This window comes from Sapajus apella, unplaced genomic scaffold (genome assembly GCF_009761245.1).
Source record: "Sapajus apella isolate SASKATOON/1434 unplaced genomic scaffold, GSC_monkey_1.0 scaffold6, whole genome shotgun sequence".
NCBI classification, from domain to species: Eukaryota; Metazoa; Chordata; class Mammalia; order Primates; family Cebidae; genus Sapajus; species Sapajus apella.
In genome coordinates this window covers 69,606,633-69,627,790 of record NW_022436946.1, presented here as the reverse complement: position 1 = coordinate 69,627,790, position 21,158 = coordinate 69,606,633, and the positions used below count along the sequence as shown (strand labels likewise).

At 34.8% G+C, this 21,158-nt stretch overlaps 1 protein-coding gene and 1 long non-coding RNA gene across 6 annotated transcripts in view; one reads left to right on the top strand and one right to left on the bottom strand.

Moving 5' to 3' along the window:
- The window catches only part of PHIP (pleckstrin homology domain interacting protein), a 143,541-nt gene that overhangs the window by 121,303 nt on the left and 1,080 nt on the right, over nucleotides 1-21,158 (bottom strand). For 3 of the 5 annotated variants that reach the window (XM_032275460.1, XM_032275463.1, XM_032275459.1), the window contains exons 4-7: nucleotides 21,056-21,115; nucleotides 6,386-6,475; nucleotides 2,886-3,036; nucleotides 2,699-2,797 (exon numbers count right to left, since the gene is read on the bottom strand). In XM_032275460.1, the coding sequence (XP_032131351.1) occupies nucleotides 2,699-2,797; nucleotides 2,886-3,036; nucleotides 6,386-6,475; nucleotides 21,056-21,115 (400 nt within the window). The remainder of the gene's footprint in view (nucleotides 1-2,698; nucleotides 2,798-2,885; nucleotides 3,037-6,385; nucleotides 6,476-21,055; nucleotides 21,116-21,158) is intronic. The other 2 variants (XM_032275462.1, XM_032275461.1) reach the window with 1 other exon arrangement.
- LOC116549697 lies at nucleotides 915-16,818 on the top strand. The gene is made up of 3 exons (XR_004268010.1): nucleotides 915-926; nucleotides 1,509-1,512; nucleotides 16,672-16,818. It is a non-coding gene; the product is annotated as an uncharacterized LOC116549697 (long non-coding RNA).

The window sequence follows — 21,158 nt, the reverse complement described above, 5'->3', positions numbered from 1 at the left end:
TATTGTACCACTAATGTGGGCAACTATTCTGGCAAAAACACTGATGAATTAATTCTTCCCATCACCATCCTATTCATAACTTTAGAGCAGTAACAAAACACACTGTATACCATGGTGAACTCTAGTAAAACATGAAACTAAACTCTGAGTATGGAAGTAGAGTCATTTTGATCAGTCCAGCTTCTCCATAGTGCTTTCAAAAACTGTATGTAAATACAATTTTTAAAACTAGGCAAAATGAGCAATCCATTACAGGTGTTTCTTAATATAAAGAACAAAGATTTTCCTGAAAATCAGATGGGAAGAGAGAGAAAAAAATTTATGGTGAACCCAAAAAGTAAAAGTCTTTCAGAAAGGCACATCAATGACCCGCTTAGTTATTAATTCTGTTACCTAAATCAATCAATTAAATATCTAAGCTTGGATGCAAAACCCAAGATATTTTTGCCATATGTATATATAGGGTTCTGTACCATCTGTCGTTTCCAGCATCCACTATAGGTCTCAGAATGTATCTCCTGTGAATAAGGGAAGACTAGTATTATTTATGTTCCTCTCTCCCTGTCAGCAGTATTTAATCTGACCATCAATGACATGGCTGAAAATATTTGATTTTATAAATATTTGGTATTCTTTTACAAAAAATGACTTACCAACTTTCTTTAGTAGGCAAGTATTGTTATTAATAAATTTAGTTTGCTGGGAATAAAGCACAGCATAATGGATTCAAACAGTCTGGGTTGAATCCTGGCTTCACCTCTCACTGTATGTGTAAACTTGGTCAAGTCACCAAAACCTTTCCATGCCTCCGTCTCCTCTGTAAAATAAGCCTAATAGATTCTACCTATACAACATGTAAGGTTTTAAAAGGAAAATAAATGGAAAATGCTTAGAACATTGTCTGGCATATAGGAATTACTCACAGAGTAAATGTTATTTACCATCAATCATTCTTACACTTTCATTGCCTACCGCAGGTCTGCCTGACAAGGTACTCAAAGAACAAGCGTAATATGTTCTCTGTATTATACGAAAAACATACACTTTTTCAAAGACAAGATAAACTTTTTCTAAATGGGAAAAATCCTGTAATATTTTATCTTTCCCTTATTTTAGGAAACCTATTATATCATCTTAGTATAATTTTCTAAGTACAAATATACCCTGGTGTCTCAAATTCTTTTGTTGTTTTAATGGCTGTTTATTATAGTAAGATTGTATTGAAATTATTTAAACAGGACAATCATGTTTTTAAAAAATCATACATGATTACCCTCCACGCAGATAGCATACAGGTTATCTCTGAAAAGCAAGTCGGAGGAAATGATCCAGAATACATCACAGAAAGTCAAAAACATGTAAAACATAGAATAAAGGATAACAAAGCAGATAAAGTGTTTACACTTTCCCATGGCAGAAGAGAGAGAATGGAACACAAAGGTTATTTTAAAAGACAATGACTGAGAATTTTTCAATGTCAGTAAAAGACATTTCAGAATCTAAACAAGCCAAGTTTTAAAAAAATTAACATCAAGACATATCATACTCAAACTGCAGAAAACCAAAAAGAAAGAAAAAATAAAATCTTAAAAGCAATTAGAGAAAAAGGGATTGTCTTCAAAGTAGCAAGTTAGGTAGCAGATTTAAACCCAAGTACACCAATGATTATATGTAAATGACTAAATGTTCCAGATAAAACACAAAGATTGTCATACTCTATTTCTAAAACCCACTTTCATATTCTTAAAAGACAAAAAATAAAAAAGTTAAAAAGTGAAAGTAAAATGATAGAAAAAGATATGTATCTATAAAAACAAAAGTCATACAAAAACTTGGTCAAGTTACCAAACAGAAGTCATACAAAACTTACTATCTGTATAATAAGTAATCAGAAAAGAAAGAATTAAGTAAGATTTGAGCAGGTGGAAGAAAGAAGAATAACATTCCTGGCTAGACAGGAACACGGGAGTAGAAAAGAAGCTACTTAGATTAAACTATGAAGATCTCTGAAAATTAGGAGTACCCTTAGTGGTAGACAAAGTACAATACTATTAAAATATCTTAACCTCTTTACACTATCTTGAGCAGAAGAGTGACACAACAAAGGTAGAATCGAATAAGGTTACTATTACAGTGTTACACACTATACTGAAAGGGAGAGAGACAGAAGACACCATAGGCAAAAAGATTCGTTTGGATGATGCCATCTGTATTAATCCAGGTAAGGCAAGGACCTGGTAGTAAGAGACATCAAAGGGATGGAACTAGAAGGCATCTCAAAACCTATTTGCATCCGTACTCCTTCTTTGAAATTTTAAAGGCAAAAAAAAAAAAAAAAAAAAAAAGGAATGTGCTTTTAAAAAGATAACTATTTTTGTCTCCTACCTTTATAACTAACCTCAATTATATATTGATCCCACTAACTCGACCTAATAATGTATACTTTAGTAAGAAACTTTTGTAAAAATACAATACCAATGAGCAAATTAGCCTACATAAGGTGCAATGTGCACAATCCATAATTACACATGACTTTTTCACTATTAACACTACTAAGAAAAAAATCTTTTTTTTTCCTTTTTGAATGCAGATGTACACAATATGAAGTTCTCTAATACCACAGCAACTAAAAAACCTTTTTATTTTCAAAAGCTCTTCACCAAGAGGCTATTAACTGCAGTGAACTCAAATAACTCACCAATGCTGGGTGGGCTACCATAGTTAATTGGTGACTCAGGTGGTCTTCCACAGTGCAATGCAGCCAGAGCAGATCCTTTCCACACAACATGCTTGCAGCCTATTAAACACATGTATTTTTATGCATACAAAGAACCCAAAAACAAAAAGATAAAGAATGTCTAAATCCTAAGAAAAAATGTTCATACTTTTATTTGTGCGTAGTAAGGACTGTCTTCCAGCTCCTAATAAAGTTTGTACTCCAGGAACACTTTGAGGAATTTCTTGTTCAAGAAGAGGTCCTAGTCGATGACATATTTGCAGCAAGTGATCAGGTGCTAAGTGTCTGTAATACTTCACCTATTAGGTAAAAGACAAATATAGTATGTTTCAGTTTATCATTTTAATTTTCAAAATCTTTCGGCAACAATAAAAAAATCATCTAACTATAAAATAGTTTGTTTTGCATCTCTGACGGTAAAGTAAATCTCCAGAATAATTAAGAATTAAAGACAACTGAAAGTTTATGTTCTTATTAAAAAATTTAAGAACACTTAACATCTATGCTGAATTTCGTAACTTACCAAAACCTTAGAGGGAAAGGCAGAATTCCAACTGCTACTTTAAATACATTTCAACCATAAAATAAAGCTACCGACTCTAAAAAGTTTGAGTACTTGTGGAACAACTTCAAAATACTGCTTATCTAGCATTTGAAACCATTTTAAAAAGTAACTATTTTTGTCTCCTACCTTTATAACTAATCTGAATTATATATTGATCCCACTAACTCAACCCAATTATTATATACTTCAGTAAGAACTTTTGTAAAAATAAAATACCAGTGAGCTAATTAGCCTATATAAGGTGCAATGTGCACAATCTATAATGCTCACATTATTAGTTGTTCAATAAATTAACAATATTTACAATCTAAATAAAATTAAATTGGAAAATACTTTATAATTAGCTATCAAGTTACAAAAAAATTTCCATAGTAGTACCTAACTACTCTAGTTCAGCTGTTCTCAAAGCATGTTTTGGAAACCCCTGGAGGTCCATCATATAAAACTTATGAATAATACTATATTAGTTGTTTTCTACTTTTTCTCATGAATGCATGGTGGAGGTTTCCACAGGACATATAACATATGATGTCATAACAGACTGAATGCAGAAGCAGATAGGAAAATGTCTCTGCTATTAAGCCAGATATTAAAGATTCACAGAAATGTAAAGCAGTTTCTCCTCATAATATTTTTTTGGTTTGGAAATTATTATTAAAATGTTACTTATATTAACATGAAATTAGTTTATTAGTATTATTTAATAGGTCTCTAATATATTAAATGCTAAGTTTCTAATATGGTAAATGCCCATAATTATAACCCACACAAATAAAGGAACTTCAATACATTATATAAGCGTAAAGGGGTCCTGAGACCATGAAATTTGAAAATTTCTCCTGTTTACCCAGTAACGGCAACTTTAACATGAACTCCTCCTTTTGATAAGACTGATTTGGGGGGAGGTAAGGATTTAAATCATTTCATTTCATCTTGTAATTTCTGCCATACTCTGACTGCAGAAGTCCATAGATGATATGTATTTAAAGATAGCTAATAGTCATCCCTCTAAGCTGAAGCCAATAGGAGAAACCTACCTTACTCTTTATCAAAATGAATTCCTTCTTTCACAAAGATAACAGGGAGCCATACTGTTACACTTTAGTAAGATCATTTAAAACAGCAGAGTTTTTGGCATACAGTAGGTGATAGGTCAGCAAAATGAGTATTTCTGGAAAAAAGGGTTCTAATAGAGTATGCATAATATAAATCATACATCCTACCTCCCTGTTTTATAGTCAAAAAGCACACTGACATTGAAGTCTGAGAAATCCTGAGATAATTTCCCAAACTCATTTTGCTACAGAAACCCTTTTTCCCCAATAATATATACCATATTTGCTCAGAATATACTTTAGGAAACACTAGTATGATTATCTCAATTAAAAAGCATTTAGAAGAAAACTTACCAAAATGAGAATTTTTAAAATTGTATTTATAATTTTCTTTAATCTTCTCCAAAATAATTTACTTAAAAATAAAACTCAGAAGAAAAAGTCTAGAATACTTGTAAGGTTGCTTCCAATTCTAACCATGCAAATGATTATTTTAATGTGACTTAATTGATCAAAATTCCTTTCAAAAATTTTACTTTAAAAAAGATGGAAGTTCACTGACTATTAACTTCAGATGTGTGATAATCCTGTTTTAGAATCCTCTGACAAAATATATTTTCAGATAGTGAAACTGAAAATCCTTACTGTAATTCTATCTCTCAATAAAATATTACGAATCCACTTAGACTCAAGCGCTTTCTTTGGTGATTTGGAATGTTTGATTTTTCCAAATCAACTTCCATTTTTTTTTTTCCCCAACGTCAATGAAGGCACAGCTGGATCTAACAGCACAAATTTGGAAAGGGCCGTATCAGCTGAGTTTGATCATGTCCTCTAGCAATGTTAACTAGTTTGGAAGAAGAATTTGAAAATTCAACCATGGCAAAGAGCTGAGTTTTGTTTGCTTGTTTTTCAGCTTTCGTTTTAAAGTTAGAAGTGATACTTTTAGTTTTTAAACTCCTTGTGCTTTCTCTGGCTTTGGAGACTCCATACAAGTTGATCCCTCTGCTGGCAGTCTTGTCTTACTGCTCACCACTACATCTCATTCTCCTTCATGTATGTCTCAGTCTATGTCTCACTCACTGCCTTCCATGACCTATTTACACCACCTGTGCTCCTTTCTGGAAACTTTATCTTTGTTTTCTCACAGCACATTATAATCCTCAATGTCCCTTCATCCCTCCAGCACTGTGTAGTACTTACCATATTAATTGTTCTTAATATGTTTTGATATCTAGACTTAGGGGAATCTAATGATACCTATGATCTTTCCCCAAAAAATATAAAAGCCCTACCATTATCTGCCCTGTTTGGGGGGTTCATAAGACTCATGCACTACAATAAAATTGTCAGTTTACTTGTCTGTGTCCTGCATGAGAAGAGATTAGGCCACGTTCACCTCTGTCTACCAAATACCTAATGCAGTACTTACAGGTAAATGCTTAATAAAGTTCTAATTGGATAAACGAAGACTTAAGAATATGGAGATAGTACTGATTTCCCCACTCCCAAAAAACTCAAAACATTTTGTTAGCACCTATCCCAGTAAATAAAAATAGATGCAGTAAAACTTCTTTACATTGTAAAATTCTTTATTCTAATAATTTTTGGGTTTTTTTGTTGTTGTTGTTTCTTTCTTTGTTTTGAGATGGAGTCTGGCTCTGTTGCCCAGGATGCTGTGCAATGGCGGGATCTCAGCTCACTGCAACCTCCGCCTCCCAGGTTCAAATGATTCTCCTGCCTCAGCCCCTGAGTCGCTAGAATTACAGGTGCCTGCCACCACACCCAGCTAATTTTTGTATTCGTAGGAGAGACGGAGTTTTACCATGTTGGGCAGGCTGGTCTCGAACTTCTGACCTCAAGCAATTTGCCCCCCTCCAGGCATCCCAAGTGCTGGGATTACATGCATGAGCCACAGCATCCAGTTGATTCTAGTATTTTTTAAATACTTTTTAAAGAAAGCCATGGAACATGTCTTCAAACAAAATTTTAGACAAAACAGATTAAAGGTACTCAAAGTATTCTTACGTAAGTGGCATCAGGGAACACATATCTCAATGCTTGACTCTCTACTTGCTTCCTCTTAGCAGTCCCTGAAGTACCACCATGAAAGGGTCTCTGGAAAGAACAGTGGAAACAGACTAACAAACAATGCTATTAGCCTCTCTTTCCCAAGAGTCTTCTTCCCCACCCCTCATTTTCTCAACAGATAATCTAACCTACTTTATAGGAGAACCTTTTTTAAAGCTGAAATTCTGTTTCTTCCCTATCAAAGCTGTAAACCTACCGACACCTGTACCAACTGTGTCAAGATCTTAGTAACACAACTGTCACTCTTAATATTTAAGATCCAATCCCTCTACCTATGCTTTGAATCCTAACTTCTCTGACTGCACAGAAATGCTACACTATAAATCAGACCTCCACATTCTAGTATGTATACTAACTTCCTCTCAACCAATTCCTTCTCATCTAGACTTACATTTAAATATGCTCATTTTGCATCCACTTTAGGAAAAAACAAAAATCCTCCCTAACTGCTAGTACCCAACACCTCCCCACCCAAATGTCCTGGCTACCTCTTTCCCATTCTCTTCATCTCCAGAAACATGTTTTTTAAAAAAAATGATCCATACTCCATCTCATTTCATATCCCATGCTCTACTACATACTAGCTCCCACACTCATGACTTGACAAAAAATAGCTCATATCAAAAGTTCACCTTAATTATCAGTAACTCCAATAAGCATTTTTAAATCTACACCTTATTTAATGTCCCGTAATATTTCACCTGTTGAAAACGTCCTCATTTGCAAACTGTTGTGTCTTAACTTTTCTGACACTCCTTGGCTTAGTTTCTTCCTTTCTAAGCATTCCTTCTCATTTTTCTTTCAGGCTTATCCTCCTCCACATAGCCATTAAATGGTAAAGTTCCTTAAGATCCTGGGTCCCAGAGTCCAGTTCCAGATCCTCTTTTTCATCTCACCATATACTATCTCCTTGGATAATTGTTATACCAATGACTGCCAAATTTCTATTTATAGCATAGACTTGCATATCAAACTCTTAAAATATCTCTCTAGACCCCCAAAGCATCTGAAACTCAACATATGCAAAACTGAATTGATGGATCCTCAAGAAAATATTCCCCACTGAAGTGTTCCTTACACCTTGGTGGATGTCAACCTCGTTTATTCAACCTTAAATGCCAGAAACCAAGGAGTTGCGTTTTTTAGAACCCGTTCCTTCCTCCTTCCTATCATATTCCCAATATCCAAGCAGTCACCAACTTCACCTTAATTTTCCTTCCGAATTTTAAATCCATTTACCTGTATCTCCATAATAACAGTCCAGGTTCAAATCATCTTTGCAATAAACACCTACCTTTCTCAAATGCACTCATGCCCCCTTCAAATCTGTTCTCTTTACTGCAATTAGAATGCTCTTTCCAAAACACGTATCTGATCAAGTCACCCCTACTTAAAACACTTCAGAGGCTTTCCTCACTCTTTGGATAAAGATCCAAATCCTTAACATAGTCTATAAACCAAGAAATGCATCTATGGTCCCTTATTTTTCTAGCTTCACCTGGCACATTCCCAGTCCCTTTCCCCAACTCTCGCTTTTCACATTTCAAACACATGACCTTCTTTCAGGTTATTTACACAAATCTCTCTCCTGTCAGACTTTACCATATACTCTGCATTTCGCCATACTCCCTTACCCAGACAACTCTTCTGTGTCTCAGATCGTCCGTCTAATATAACTTCCTTGTTTTTCTATACTCTACACAATCTAAGTCTGTTTTGCTGGTTGCAAGCTTTCTGTGAATTTTCCTTTATTAACTTATCTATCAGCTTGTGATTACACATTTAAAAGTATAATTTAGTATTTTCCTATTTCACCACTGACTACAAAAGAACAGGGGCCATGAATCTTTTTGCGCTCAACTGTACCTCTCTCACGAACTGACACACATACATACACACACACACCACACACACACACACACACACACACAGAGTATTTTTTAAAATAAAACAATCTTTACTATTGCCTTTTTCTAAACATTCTTTACATTAATCATATTCATATTCTTCATAAACATTCCATCATTTATGGATATACATATGTGATTTCCAATTTTCAAGTTAGTATCCTTAATATAAACTTAAGCTTTTTAATTTAATTAGCTGGTAAATAATTAAAAGAAGCATTTTAAATAATATCATAATAAAATCTCTTATAAATATTGCATATATTTGGTTTCTCAGTAATCTGTCATACGATATTATTTCAGAGGAAAAATAACCCCTCAAGATCCTCAATTTGATATATGTGTTACTTTCTGTGACTCTAGCTGCTTTCAAACTCTTAACGTTCAATACACAAAAAGTATGACCAGATTATAAAGCTCAGTGTGAAAAATCATACTAATATAGCTAACACATACATATTGGCTGTACACTGAATGCCAGGCCTTATGTTAAGTGTGACAAGTTTTACATGGAACTACTCAATTATTTTAACAACTCCCGGAGGTATATGCTATCATTATTCCCATTCTATAAAAAAATTACAGAATTTCTTTAAACAGATATTGCAACTTTCCCAAGTTCACACACAGTAAGCAGATGAGTCAAACCAAAGCAATCTAACCCTAGACCCTACAATTCATAGTATCACACAAATGACCTATTGCCTCTAATATATATATATATATATATATATATATATATAAAATATAAATGTGCAAGATATAAGCAAGTTATACTATACACATTTTGAATAGTTTTCAATACAGACATCAAACTGAGCCAGAAAAAGAGAAACATTTCAGTTCACTTTCACTACTAGGGAAACTAGCATAAAAGCATAAATTCCCACAGGTAAAATGGAACACTTAAAAAATTCTAAGGGTAAAAGTAGAAAATAAAACTACAATATTTATAAGATTATACTGCTAAACCGTTAATTTAAAATTAGAAAGTAGAAACAGATTGAAGAGTTAATACCATATTTATTACTACTAATTTAAAAAGTCCCCCAAGAATGCCAATTTATCAGTAGTGCTCAACTTTTAAAAACTTACCCACACTCCCAGTTTGTTTTTGTTTTTAAGACAGGGGAACTCGTTCTGTCATCAAGGCTAGGGGGCAGTGGCACAGTCATAGCTCACTGCAGTTTCAACTTCCTGGCTCAAAGGATTCTCCCACCTCAGCCTCCAGAGACTACTGATACATTTCATCAAGCCTAATTTTTACTGTATTTTTTAAGAGACAGCTTGAACTCCTGGCCTCAAGTGATCCTCCTGCCTCAGCCTCTCAAGTAGCTAAGATTACAAGCATGAACCACCACACCTAGCTCTCATCCCTTTTTGATGAACAAAACATTTTATCTTCTCCACTAAGATGCAAGAATGGGCCTTATGGATGCAAATCCTGATGTCATCCCATTGAGATTCACACTTCTACTGGCTAAACAAGGGGGCTAGTCAGAACTTTTTCAAACTTATGTCCCTTCCACCTCCATTCTCAATTGAGAATTGCTTGCTATGGCAACAACAATCTTTGGTTAATTGTCCATCCATTTTAATCCTTTTTAATGGTTAAAATTTGAATTAGACAAAAGAAATCCTTTTTGGAAAATGTCACATTACATTATTTAGAGAAGAACTCAACAAACATTTGTAACCATCATACGGTAAATATTTGAGGCTTTAAGAGTAGCATACTATCTCCATTGCATGTCATATTTTTTTAAAACAATTCTTTAAAAATGCAATAACCATGCTTGGCTTGGAGGCCTTCCAAAAACAGATATCCTGCACTATTTACCCACAGCAGCCATTAATTTACCAACTTCTGATTGAAAGAATGATTCATGGTTCTAGCAACATTTCCATCAGCAAGAACAACAGAATTCTGTGAAACAGCAGCAACCCTGCTCATTCCTTGTCCATCTCGGCCCAAGTCATACATCTGTATCATCCTTTTTTCAGATCACATATATAAAATATATCTAAAATTATCCATTGCGATTTGAACAAAAGGATCACCTTTTGAAAATGTAAATTATAGTATGAAAAGAACAAGAAAAGAAACTGAGCTCTTTGAGAGGTTTATTATCCTGCATTTTTGGCTAAACCAACATTTTCTGTTAGTATGCTACTTCATATAAACAGCCATCCTTTCCAGCCAAGAAAATGTTGCCATTATCTCAGTGGAAGGTATTGTTAGTAAGGGTTATCAGTGGGAAAAAATATATATAAATGATCTGGAAGCCACTGTACTCTATCAGACATACCGTCACTAAGAACTCTACTCAGTTTTTAAAGAAATGGTCAGTAGTTTAAAACACAAAGTCTCACCAGGCATGGTGGCTCATGCCTGTAATCCCAGCACTTTGGGAGGCTGGGGCAGGGGGATAACTTGAGGTCAGGAATTTAAGACCAGCCCTCCTAACATGGTGAAATCCTGTCTCTACTGAAAATACAAAAATGAGCCAGACATGGTGGCACACGCCTGTAGTCCCAGCTACTCGGAAGACTGAGGCAGATTTGCTTGAACCCAGGAGACAGGGGTTGCAATGAGCCAAGATCTCACTACTGCACTCCAGCCTGGGTGACAGAGTTAAGACTCTGACTCAAAACAAACAAACAAACAAAACCAAAATACAAAAACATCTCAAGTCACACAGCCTGTGTTTAAAGTTGCTAAGGCTTAGGGTGGGAAAAACATTGACTCTTTCTAAGCCTCAGTGCTGTCAACTGTATGACTGGTATCACACCAGTCACCACCTTGAATAGTCAAAAATTATGAAATTACTTAAACCATATGAAGTTGTTAGTACTGTACCTAAAAGCTGGCTGTTCCTTTAATTACACTCTGTATTACATACTACATCTACATATTGACCTTTCATGTTGAACAAAATCTTTGTGAACCTAAATAGGAAAAAAATTTGAGTATCTTTTTGACAACCTTTTCAAAGTGATGTTAGAGCAATATATTCATTCCAATTATTTGATTCAGCTGTGAAGACCTAGAAATGCCCTTCTTTCCTCTAGCATATAATTATTATGAAAATAAGATCTGCTGTTTGGCACCAGTATCATCTGTGTAACTAGGCTTTCACTTCATCCCTATGTTCTGAACACCTAATTGGTTCTATAAAAGTCACTTTTTCAGATCTCCTATCTATTTTCTCACAATTTTGTCAGCTCTGAAAAGCTAGTTACACTTCTGCTATTATGTTTTTGAGTTCTAAAAGGCCAGTTTAATGGAATATACTTATTTTTACATTATTCTAACATGTAAACAAAATTACAGAAATACCATATATTGTATAATTATATATTGCATATTTTTATAACATATATAATATACAATATTAATACAAATTTATAGAAACACAATATGATAATTATTTTGTAAGTCTATTATTAACATCCCAGCTATTAAAATCCCGGCACCTAAAATTCTAAAAACATCTAAGCTTATAAATCTGTTACTAACAGTGAGGGTTAAATTATAGGCTGGGCGCAGTGACTCAACGCCTGTAATCCCAGCACTTTGGGAGGCCAAGGCAGGTGAATCATAAGGTCAGGAGTTCGAGACCACCCTGGCCAATACAGTGAAATCCCGTCTCTACCAAAAATACAAAAAATTAGCTGGGTGTGGTAGGGGGCGTCCATAATCCCAGCTACCCGAGAGGCTGAAGCAGGGGAATCGCTTGCACCCAAGAGGCAGATGTTGCAGTGAGCCAAGATTCTACCACTGCACTACAGCCTAGGCGACAGTGTGAGACTGTCTCCAGAAAAAAAAAAAAAATTATCTATAATCTTTAAAGCAAGAATGCATTTTCTGATTTTTTTTTTTTTATTATAACAGCTTCTCCACAGAAAAACAGTACTCTGGGCTGAGTGTTCTCAAAATTTATTTATGTTTATAAGCACATAAACTTAAGTATTCTCCCTATTTCACACAGAGAAAACTGACGTTCAAAGGCAGCAGTCTGCCTGAGGGCATACATTTGGAAATAGGAGAAATAATAATCAAACCCAGGTCTCCTGATTCTTAGTTTACTGTTATTTTTATTATGTTACAGTTTCCTTCTTAGAACTTTAGGTTTCTCGCCATTGACACATAGATTTGATGATTAAAAAATTAATAGAATCCATATAAGTCAGTTCAAGTCAAGTCCTCTAAGGTGGGTAACTATTCTCAGAATGAGCTATTGCCTATTATTTCTAATTATACTTAAAATTAATATAGAACCTTATTAAGTGTCAAAATTAGTCTTGTTCTTATTGTGAATAAACAAGCTTCAAAAAGTGTGTCATATTCAGATTTTTGTCAACTGTTAAGAATTCATTTAGATAATAATTCAGCTTACATTAGCAATACAATTACCAATACAAATTTGTCATTTAAAGAAAATACAGTACTAAAAGAAAAATAAAACAGGCTGGGCACGGTGGCTCATGCCTGTAATCCCAGCACTTTGGGAGGCTGAGGCGGGCAGAGCACAAGGTCAGGAGTTCGACACCAGCCTGGCCAACATGGTGAAACCCCGTCTCTACTAAAAATACAAAAAATTAGCCGGGTGTGGTGGCACATGCCTGTAGTCTTAGCTACTCGGGAGGCTGAGGCAGAAGAATTGCCTGAACCTGGGAGGAGGAGGTTGCAGTAAGCCAAGAGCGTGCCCCTGCACTCCAGCCTAAGTGACAGAGCCAGACTCTCACTTATTTTGTCTCGGAAAAAAAAAAAAAAAAAAAAAAGAAGAAGAAGAAGAAAGAAAAATAAAACAAACAAAAAAAGAAAATGCAATACTACTTTTTCAAATTTTATTCATCATTAACCAATTATATCTTGCTAAAATTAAAACAAAAAACTATTCAGAATTGAATTTTCCATAAACTAGTAGGGATGCTCCATAAAAATAATTTAAAACACAACGAAATGTCATTTAACTGCTTAAAATAACACATTTTCAAGTTTTGATTTTTTAAGTCATATGTGCTAAGAAAATTTGTCTAATTTTAAAATTCTCTTTAAAACATTATTAGTAAAATTTAAAACTGAAACCTAGAAATCTGTTGAAAAGTTACTGTGTATTAATTTAAAGATGGAAAATCCTTCAAACTGCTTATACTAAGGCCAATGTGAAAACCTTGAACAACCAGTTTCATTTTTAATGTTTCAGTTTCAAACACAGTACTCAAAATAACGTAATTCTTATACAATGACAGCAAAGTTGTTTCAGACAACGGATGTTTCACTAAGTTGCCTAGAATTTAGTGTCTCTACACTCAAAAACTTAACCGGAATCAAACAAAATAAGATATATATTTCCTGCCTTATTCTATAACCTTAGACAAGACAAGTTACATGCCTTTTCCTATTCATGACAGAGACTAAATAGACCATGACACATGACGACGGGCCAGCTGGAGTCCAGAACACAGTCAATCCTCAACATCCATGGGGGAATGGTTCCAGGAAACTCCCATACCAAAATCAAAATCCAGGATGCTCTAATTCCTTATATAAAATGGGACAGTATTTTCATATAACCTACACACTCCTCCTGCACACTTTAAATTATCTCTAGATTACTTATAATACCTAATACAATGTAAATGTTATATAAATAATTGTTACTTTTTTTATATTATTTTTCTTTTTTTCTTAACTATTTTGATCTTCAGTTGAATTCACAAATGTGACACCTGCAGATAAGGAAGGCCTACTGTACATGAATTCTTCCTGTGTATCTTCTGCAAAAAAGCTGCCATAGCCATCTATACTGCCATGGATAACCTAGGGTTTACCTATACCACACATCTCATTCTCCTTACAATTTAGTTTTAACTTAAGCAAAAATTACATTCAACTATGTTGCCACCTAAATTTTCTATCAAAAACTTCTCATCCAACCATCCTTTTCCTTATCTGTGATGCCTAAGCTCAAATATGGCTGTGCTGAGTAAGGTAAATAACTAAAGGAGGACCTGCTTCACAACTGACGGTTGCCTTCTCTGTAGTGACCAAAGATTCTCAACTTACTTTTATCACTGTTCAATACGATAACTATTTGTGATTTTTCACAAACAGTGAAAAGTACCCTGCTTTCTCATATCATTTTCAGCGATCTGTTATAAAATGCTTATACTCCTCTATATTATATAGGTTCAATATTATTCATTGCAAAGTAATTAACCCAATTTACTCATAATTCATCAACACAGCTTCTCACAAAACAATAGAAACTGAATATGTTCATATTCAAAATGTCTTTTTAAAACTTTAAATTAGATTCCTGTAACAGCCTTTATCACTTTTAGATATAACCGCAAAGGCAACTGAAATATCCTAATATTAGCTGTTAAAAATTTTTTTCTAAGTAAAAGTACATTAAAATAGGAATTTATTTTAAATAAATATGCTTAGTACTCTCTGTCAACTAAAGGCAACTTAGCTTAGTATTACAGATATTTTTCTATGAATTCTGAAATTTACACAAGGAAGCTACTAGTAAGAATGAAACTAACCTGTTTAATATTACTTGTCCAGAGTAAGTTGCACAAGATACGATTTTGTTACAATTATATAGTGACATGGTAAATACCCACAAAATTTGAGGATGGGAAGAATGACTGTCAATTGGTTTTAACTTAAGCAGAAGCTGCATGAGACTAAATATTACTATTTTCTTATTATTCATCCACAAGTTTCCAGATTATGAAAAAAACCATAAAAAAATAAAACCAAAAACTTGGGGTCTAACTTACAAAGAAATCCTGAATGGACTAAAAAACTGAAATTGATTAGGATTTATTTAACCTAAAGCTAACAAGGATTAATTCAAAAAAGTCTTTATTAAACTCTGTTTAAAACATATATAAACAGACTGACAAAACAGAAGTCAAGACATCTCTTCTCTGGCAATTTCCAAAAAGAATATAAACTAATGTGGTGGTTTTAAATCTCGCAAATAGCTGTATAGAAGGAAGCAGATGCAACAACCAAGCTCTGTTCATATATTCCAAACAGATATACACAAATTGAAAAAATAGAAGTCAAGACATGTCTTCTCTGAGAATTTCCAAAAAGAATACAAACTACTGTGGTAGTTTTAAATCTCACAAACAACTGTAGAAAAGGAGGCAGATGCAATACCCAAACTCCCTTCATATATTCCTAAATCATTTGATCATTACCCAAAGAATAAAGCTTCACATATTCTCTAACAATTCAGGATATTTCAACCACCCAAATTATTTCTTAATGTTCAGTGTTCATAAAAACAAGTCACAGTTGTAATCAGTAGGAAAATTTTTCCAGCAATCTATCCACAATACCTTAACTATGATTTATTTTTGGTATTAACTAAATGTTGTGCCTTTATTACTTAGGCCTATTTCATCCTTGAGTCTTAAAAAAAAGCAATTATAATAATAGTATCTTCTGAAGATTATTGTTTTACATTCCTTTTTTTTTTTTTTTTTTTTTGAGACAGAGTCTCCCTGTGTTACTCAGGCTGGAGGGCAAAGGCATGATCACAGCTCACAGCAGCTTCGACTTCCCTTAGCTCAGACAATCCTCTCACCTCAGCCTCCCAGGTAACTGGGACTACAGGCATGCACCACTACACCTCACTAATTTTTTTTTGTAGTTTTTGTAGAGATGGGTTTTCCATGTTGTCCAGGCTGGCCTGCAACTTATGGGCTCAAGCGATCCACCCACCTTCGCCTCCCAAAGTATTGAGATTACAGGCGTGAGCCACTGCACTCGGACTCTTCTAAAATTTTAATGTGGCCTTTTTATACTACAGATTCTATCTTCAGAAAGTGATACACACATACTTGTGTCTGAAATAAAAATGTAAATGTTCTTTTTTTTTTTTTTTTTTGAGACGGAGTCTCACTCTGTTGGCAGGCATGAGGCCGGAGTGCAGCAGCACGACCTCCCTCACTGCAACCTCCGCCTCCTGAGTTCAATCAATTATCCTGCCTCAGCCTCCTGAGTAGCTAGGACTGCAGGGGTGCGCCACCACACCCAGCTAATTTTTGTATTTTAGTAGAGACGGGGTTTCACCATGCTGGCCAGGATGGTTTCGATCTCTTGACCTTATGATTCACCCACCTCGGCCTCCCAAAGTGCTTGGGATTACAGGCGTGAGCCACCTGTGGCCGTAAATGTTTGTCTTAAAGAAAGCTTTAATATATTATAAAGCTCTAACTGGAACAAACTTTACTACGACTAATAAAGTTCTGATAATAGCAAACCCAAAATCACAGACCACACAGAGTAGGAGCTATTATTAGCCCATTTTACAGAAAGGAAAACAGACTCCCTCAATAATACTCTGCCTCACAACAATCATATAAAAACCATCATAGGTTTTTACGTGATTGGGAAGGGGAAACTCAGCTCCTACTTTATGTTCATGCCACTTTACCATTAAGAATATTAAGAATCTAGTAAGTTATTACATTTAAAAAAGCTTTTAAATGTCTCAAATTTTAAAAAATGGTATAAGTACCAGTAGAATAATTCTATATTTAAGCAACAATGAAGAATGCTCCTTCAGCCTCTCAGCAACATCATCACACCTAACACTTTATTCATCATATAACCCTTCACACCTAACATATTTTATTCATCATTACAATGACCATGAGAGATTAAAGCTGTTTTAGAGACTACCACACAAAGTTTATATTTCATTGATACTCTATTAAAAAAGGCAATAGTAACTCTACTAAGCCCATTTACTTCATTACATGCTCCTCCAACCCCCAAAAATAATAATAATCAAATCTTGAAAGTACTGTTACCTTCAACGTAGAATGGGAATCCCTAATTCTAAAAGATTCGATACGGTATCTCTTTTTTTTTTTTCCTGAAAGTTGTCTCTAGGTTTTATACTTTTTCACATGAATCAGCACACACTAAATAAATGTGTATCTAAGATACATACTTAAATAAATCCTATCCATGGTTCCTATTCATCTCTTAATTTGAGACCACCAATAATTTATGAAAACTAGTAATTAAACTATAATGAAAAACATAGTAATTTGGGGGCATTTTACAATGTAGTTAGTGTCTCAAATCATCTTTTCAAAAAGAAATGATATCACCACCAATGAAGGGCACTATGGAAAGCATTTATATAATTTTGTAACCTATGTGATTTCTACTCTTCTGTTCTGGAAAATTAAGCTCTAAGAATGAATAAAGTTTAGTGCTGAAATACAATGTACTGCTATTTGTAGTTCAAAATCACAGGTTTTCAGATGGAAAAAATTTCAATGCACTTATTTTTTAAATGAAATAACTGGGACAAAGAGAAATGCCATGACTTGCCCAAGATAACTGTCAACAGGGCTTAAAACCACAATCCACACCTCTTGACTCCCAACGGTTTCACTTAAAAACAACAACAACAAAAAGATGTCTAATAAAGTGGAATAATTTTAAGAAACGCAAGTATCACTATTTTTAAACACAAAAATTATATCATTTTAGCAAAATATGAACTAGGTGGGAGGGGGAAGAAGTCTTATAAGCAAGAACTTAATCAACAAGAGTCCCAAATCCAGCAAAATAATTGAAAATTCTGCTTCAAGATCTCATAAATAAGCAACCATCATTAAGTGACAACTAGAAAGCAGACTTAATAAACCAACTAGATTCAATATTCAACCTAACAAATAACAAAGCTTTCCTTTGTCAAAAAAAAAAAAAAGTTTTTTTCTTATTTTGTAATTTAAGAACTTTGATACTTGAAAGTATCCCTTTTCTTTAAAATAAATCTATTTTTAAAAATGTAAAATCCAATTAAACACATACCCCAGCACAAAAAATCTTTAGCTTCCTATCCAATTCATTTTGTTAAAAATGTTATAAAGTAGATGTGATAATCACAGTCATGTTTTATACAAAAGACAGAACAACCATAAGATATGAGCATGTTCTTTTTCAATCACACTTGAATCTATCAATTTTAACCTGTAAACTTTTAAAACTGCTCTTAAACTGACTTTCCTCTTGACCAAAATTCAACCACTGCGATTAGAACTAGACTGACTACAGATGATCAGTGCCTATTTTTAAATTTACGTGTACAAATATTACACCCCATTTCAAATAGCTATAATTTGAAGTTTTCTAGATATTTCAATGTGATGTGATATATGAGTTCTCCCATTTAAAATACAGCTCAATTTATCAGTTAATGTAACCTATCATTTCCAGGTAGCGTTGAAACTAATGGAACTACAGTGTTTTTTAAACCAATTTTAAATAAATTCAACTTGAAATACAATGTAAAACTTGAAGTTGTAAGAATTAGATAATAGAAAATACTGTTACAAGAGACTTTGCACATGCTGACTCAGATATAAAACAGCAAGATCTACTACTGAACAAAAACAACCCACTCAGAAACCCGATGTTACAAATGTTTTTAGACCTGACTAAATCTCAACTAAAAGGTGAAATAAAGTTAACTCACACACCTAGATATACAGTTTGATGGATAAGAAACCACCTCAAATAGTATCTTGCATCCAGTAGACACAGAGTAGGCAATATGGTAAATGAAAAGGAACAATGAGTCAAAGACCTCCAAATTCTAATAAGAATTTTAAACTGTCTCACCAGTATGCCAACATCACTGTTCTAGAAAGGAGAAAACTCCAAGCAAGAAAAAACACTTCCATTCGAAATGGGTGGATTTTAAGAATAATACACAGATAAAGACAATGCTTATTCTATCTTAAATCTGAGATGCAGACTAGGGATAGAAATTCACTTTACTAATATTTCCTCCCCCTCCTCTCCCTAAAAATTAAATTAACTCAAAATCAGTAGCTCATTTATACTGAAGACAACAAAATGATATTCCTGCAAGGATTAGACATTACCATAATTTGGCCAGATGCCTTTAAGCTGCTTCATTTTAAAAAAAAATAACATTACCAAAAGATTTCAAGAAAACGCAGCAATCCTCAGTGACTTAGTTTTGTGGGTTTTAAACAGATGCACAGATGTAAAAGCAGATGCAAAGACGAGTTTTGTAAAACCTGCCCCATCTTAAAAACGGAGTATTATAATCTTTGTGACAATTTTTTCAAATAGCCAAAGAAGACAAGTAAATTCACTGAAGACTTCTATCAAATATTTATAAACCTAAAACTTCATTTCAAACATTATCATTAGTAAATCTTGAAGTTTACTTCCAGCTCCATTCACTTCGGCCAAGAAATGAACGTTAAGTAACCCAAATCACTACCTGAAAACTAACACACTTTCAGGGTGAAAATGAATACACTGTTAAATCTCCATGTATTCAACCTCGAGCTTGCTTATTTCAACAGCTGTGAACGGCTGTTAACAACTTATATTAAATCACAAGAGATTTATACACAAGTTAGGAAACATACTACATACAAAAAGAAACAAAAGCGATTTTAATTGTCCTGCCTTCACCTCACAAAAGACATTCATTCTTAGCTGGCTGAAACTTCCTAGTCATTACGGTTGTTCTCATGAAGTAACCGTAACTATCTCGAAACAAGTTAAAAAAGCCTCTCAAAATCAATGCATTGCATAAATTTCCAAAGCTTGGTGTGCCCGGTGTGACTGCTTTAACTGTCCAACACACATATTCACACAAGGAACCTACATTAGTTTAGGAGAAAACGTTACAGAAAATATAGCTCCTTTAAAGTAACTTCCAATCACAACACTGAAGTGATAGGTCTACTCCTGAAAGGCAATTTTTAAAAATTCCTAAGATACTCACTGTGACAACCCACAAAATTAAGAAAAAGTTCTTTTTAAGCTGTCAAACAAAATATGTCCCAATACAAACAGAACAACTTTTATTGGCCAAGTTCCATCTCATAGTAAATATGTGGACAAAAATCAAAACTCTTCAGTGTACTCCAATAATAGTTTTTAATTAAACGAGAGGCATACCGTAAGAATTAGAAAACGCCTACTGAACTTCTGGTTCTAGGGAATTACAGGCTCTACACTTCTGCAAAGATGTGTTTTAGTAAATGCAAGACGAACCAATGACCAACTATAATCACACATCAGAACCCTTCCAACAAAAAAACCTAGGACTGAATTTAAGGAAAACAAAATAAACGATAGAGGGGGAAAAAATTTCTTGCCACGGTTCCGCAGCGGCTGGATAGCCTGCTTGTGAAATGCTAATGCCACTTCGGAGCAGTTAGTCACCAGCTATTGTGTAGGGCAGGAGAAAGCAGAGCCGACCGCGCGTGCAGAGCAAGCGAGCGAACGAGCGAGCGCGCTCTCCCTCTTCGCGCCGCTCCCGCCGCCGCCGACTCTCGCGCGCCCCCGCGACGGCACGGACGCGCGCGCCGGCCCCTCCTCCTCCGGCCTTGCACTGCACAACACTCATGACGTATCTTTATTTCTAGCACATTAACAAAATATCACAAATAAATTGTCCGCAGCCCCTGCGGCCCCGGGGTACGAGTACCCCCGGCCACTGGCCCTGCAGCCCCCGCGCCGGCCTCCCAACCCTCCCCGTGGCCTTTGGAGCTTTCACGTTCTAGGGCCAAGTTTTTGTCTCTGTAAAAAATTGCGGGAAATTCAATTTTTATTCGACTCAGGGAAAAGTTTCTTTGCTCTGCGACGTGAATGTCTCACCAGATTCTGGTAGGTCCTGGGATGCTCCTTCCCGGTCCAGTCGGTGCGCCGGGGCAGCAGCTGCGGGGAGAGGACGCCCCGTGAGCCCGGCCCCCGGCCCCTG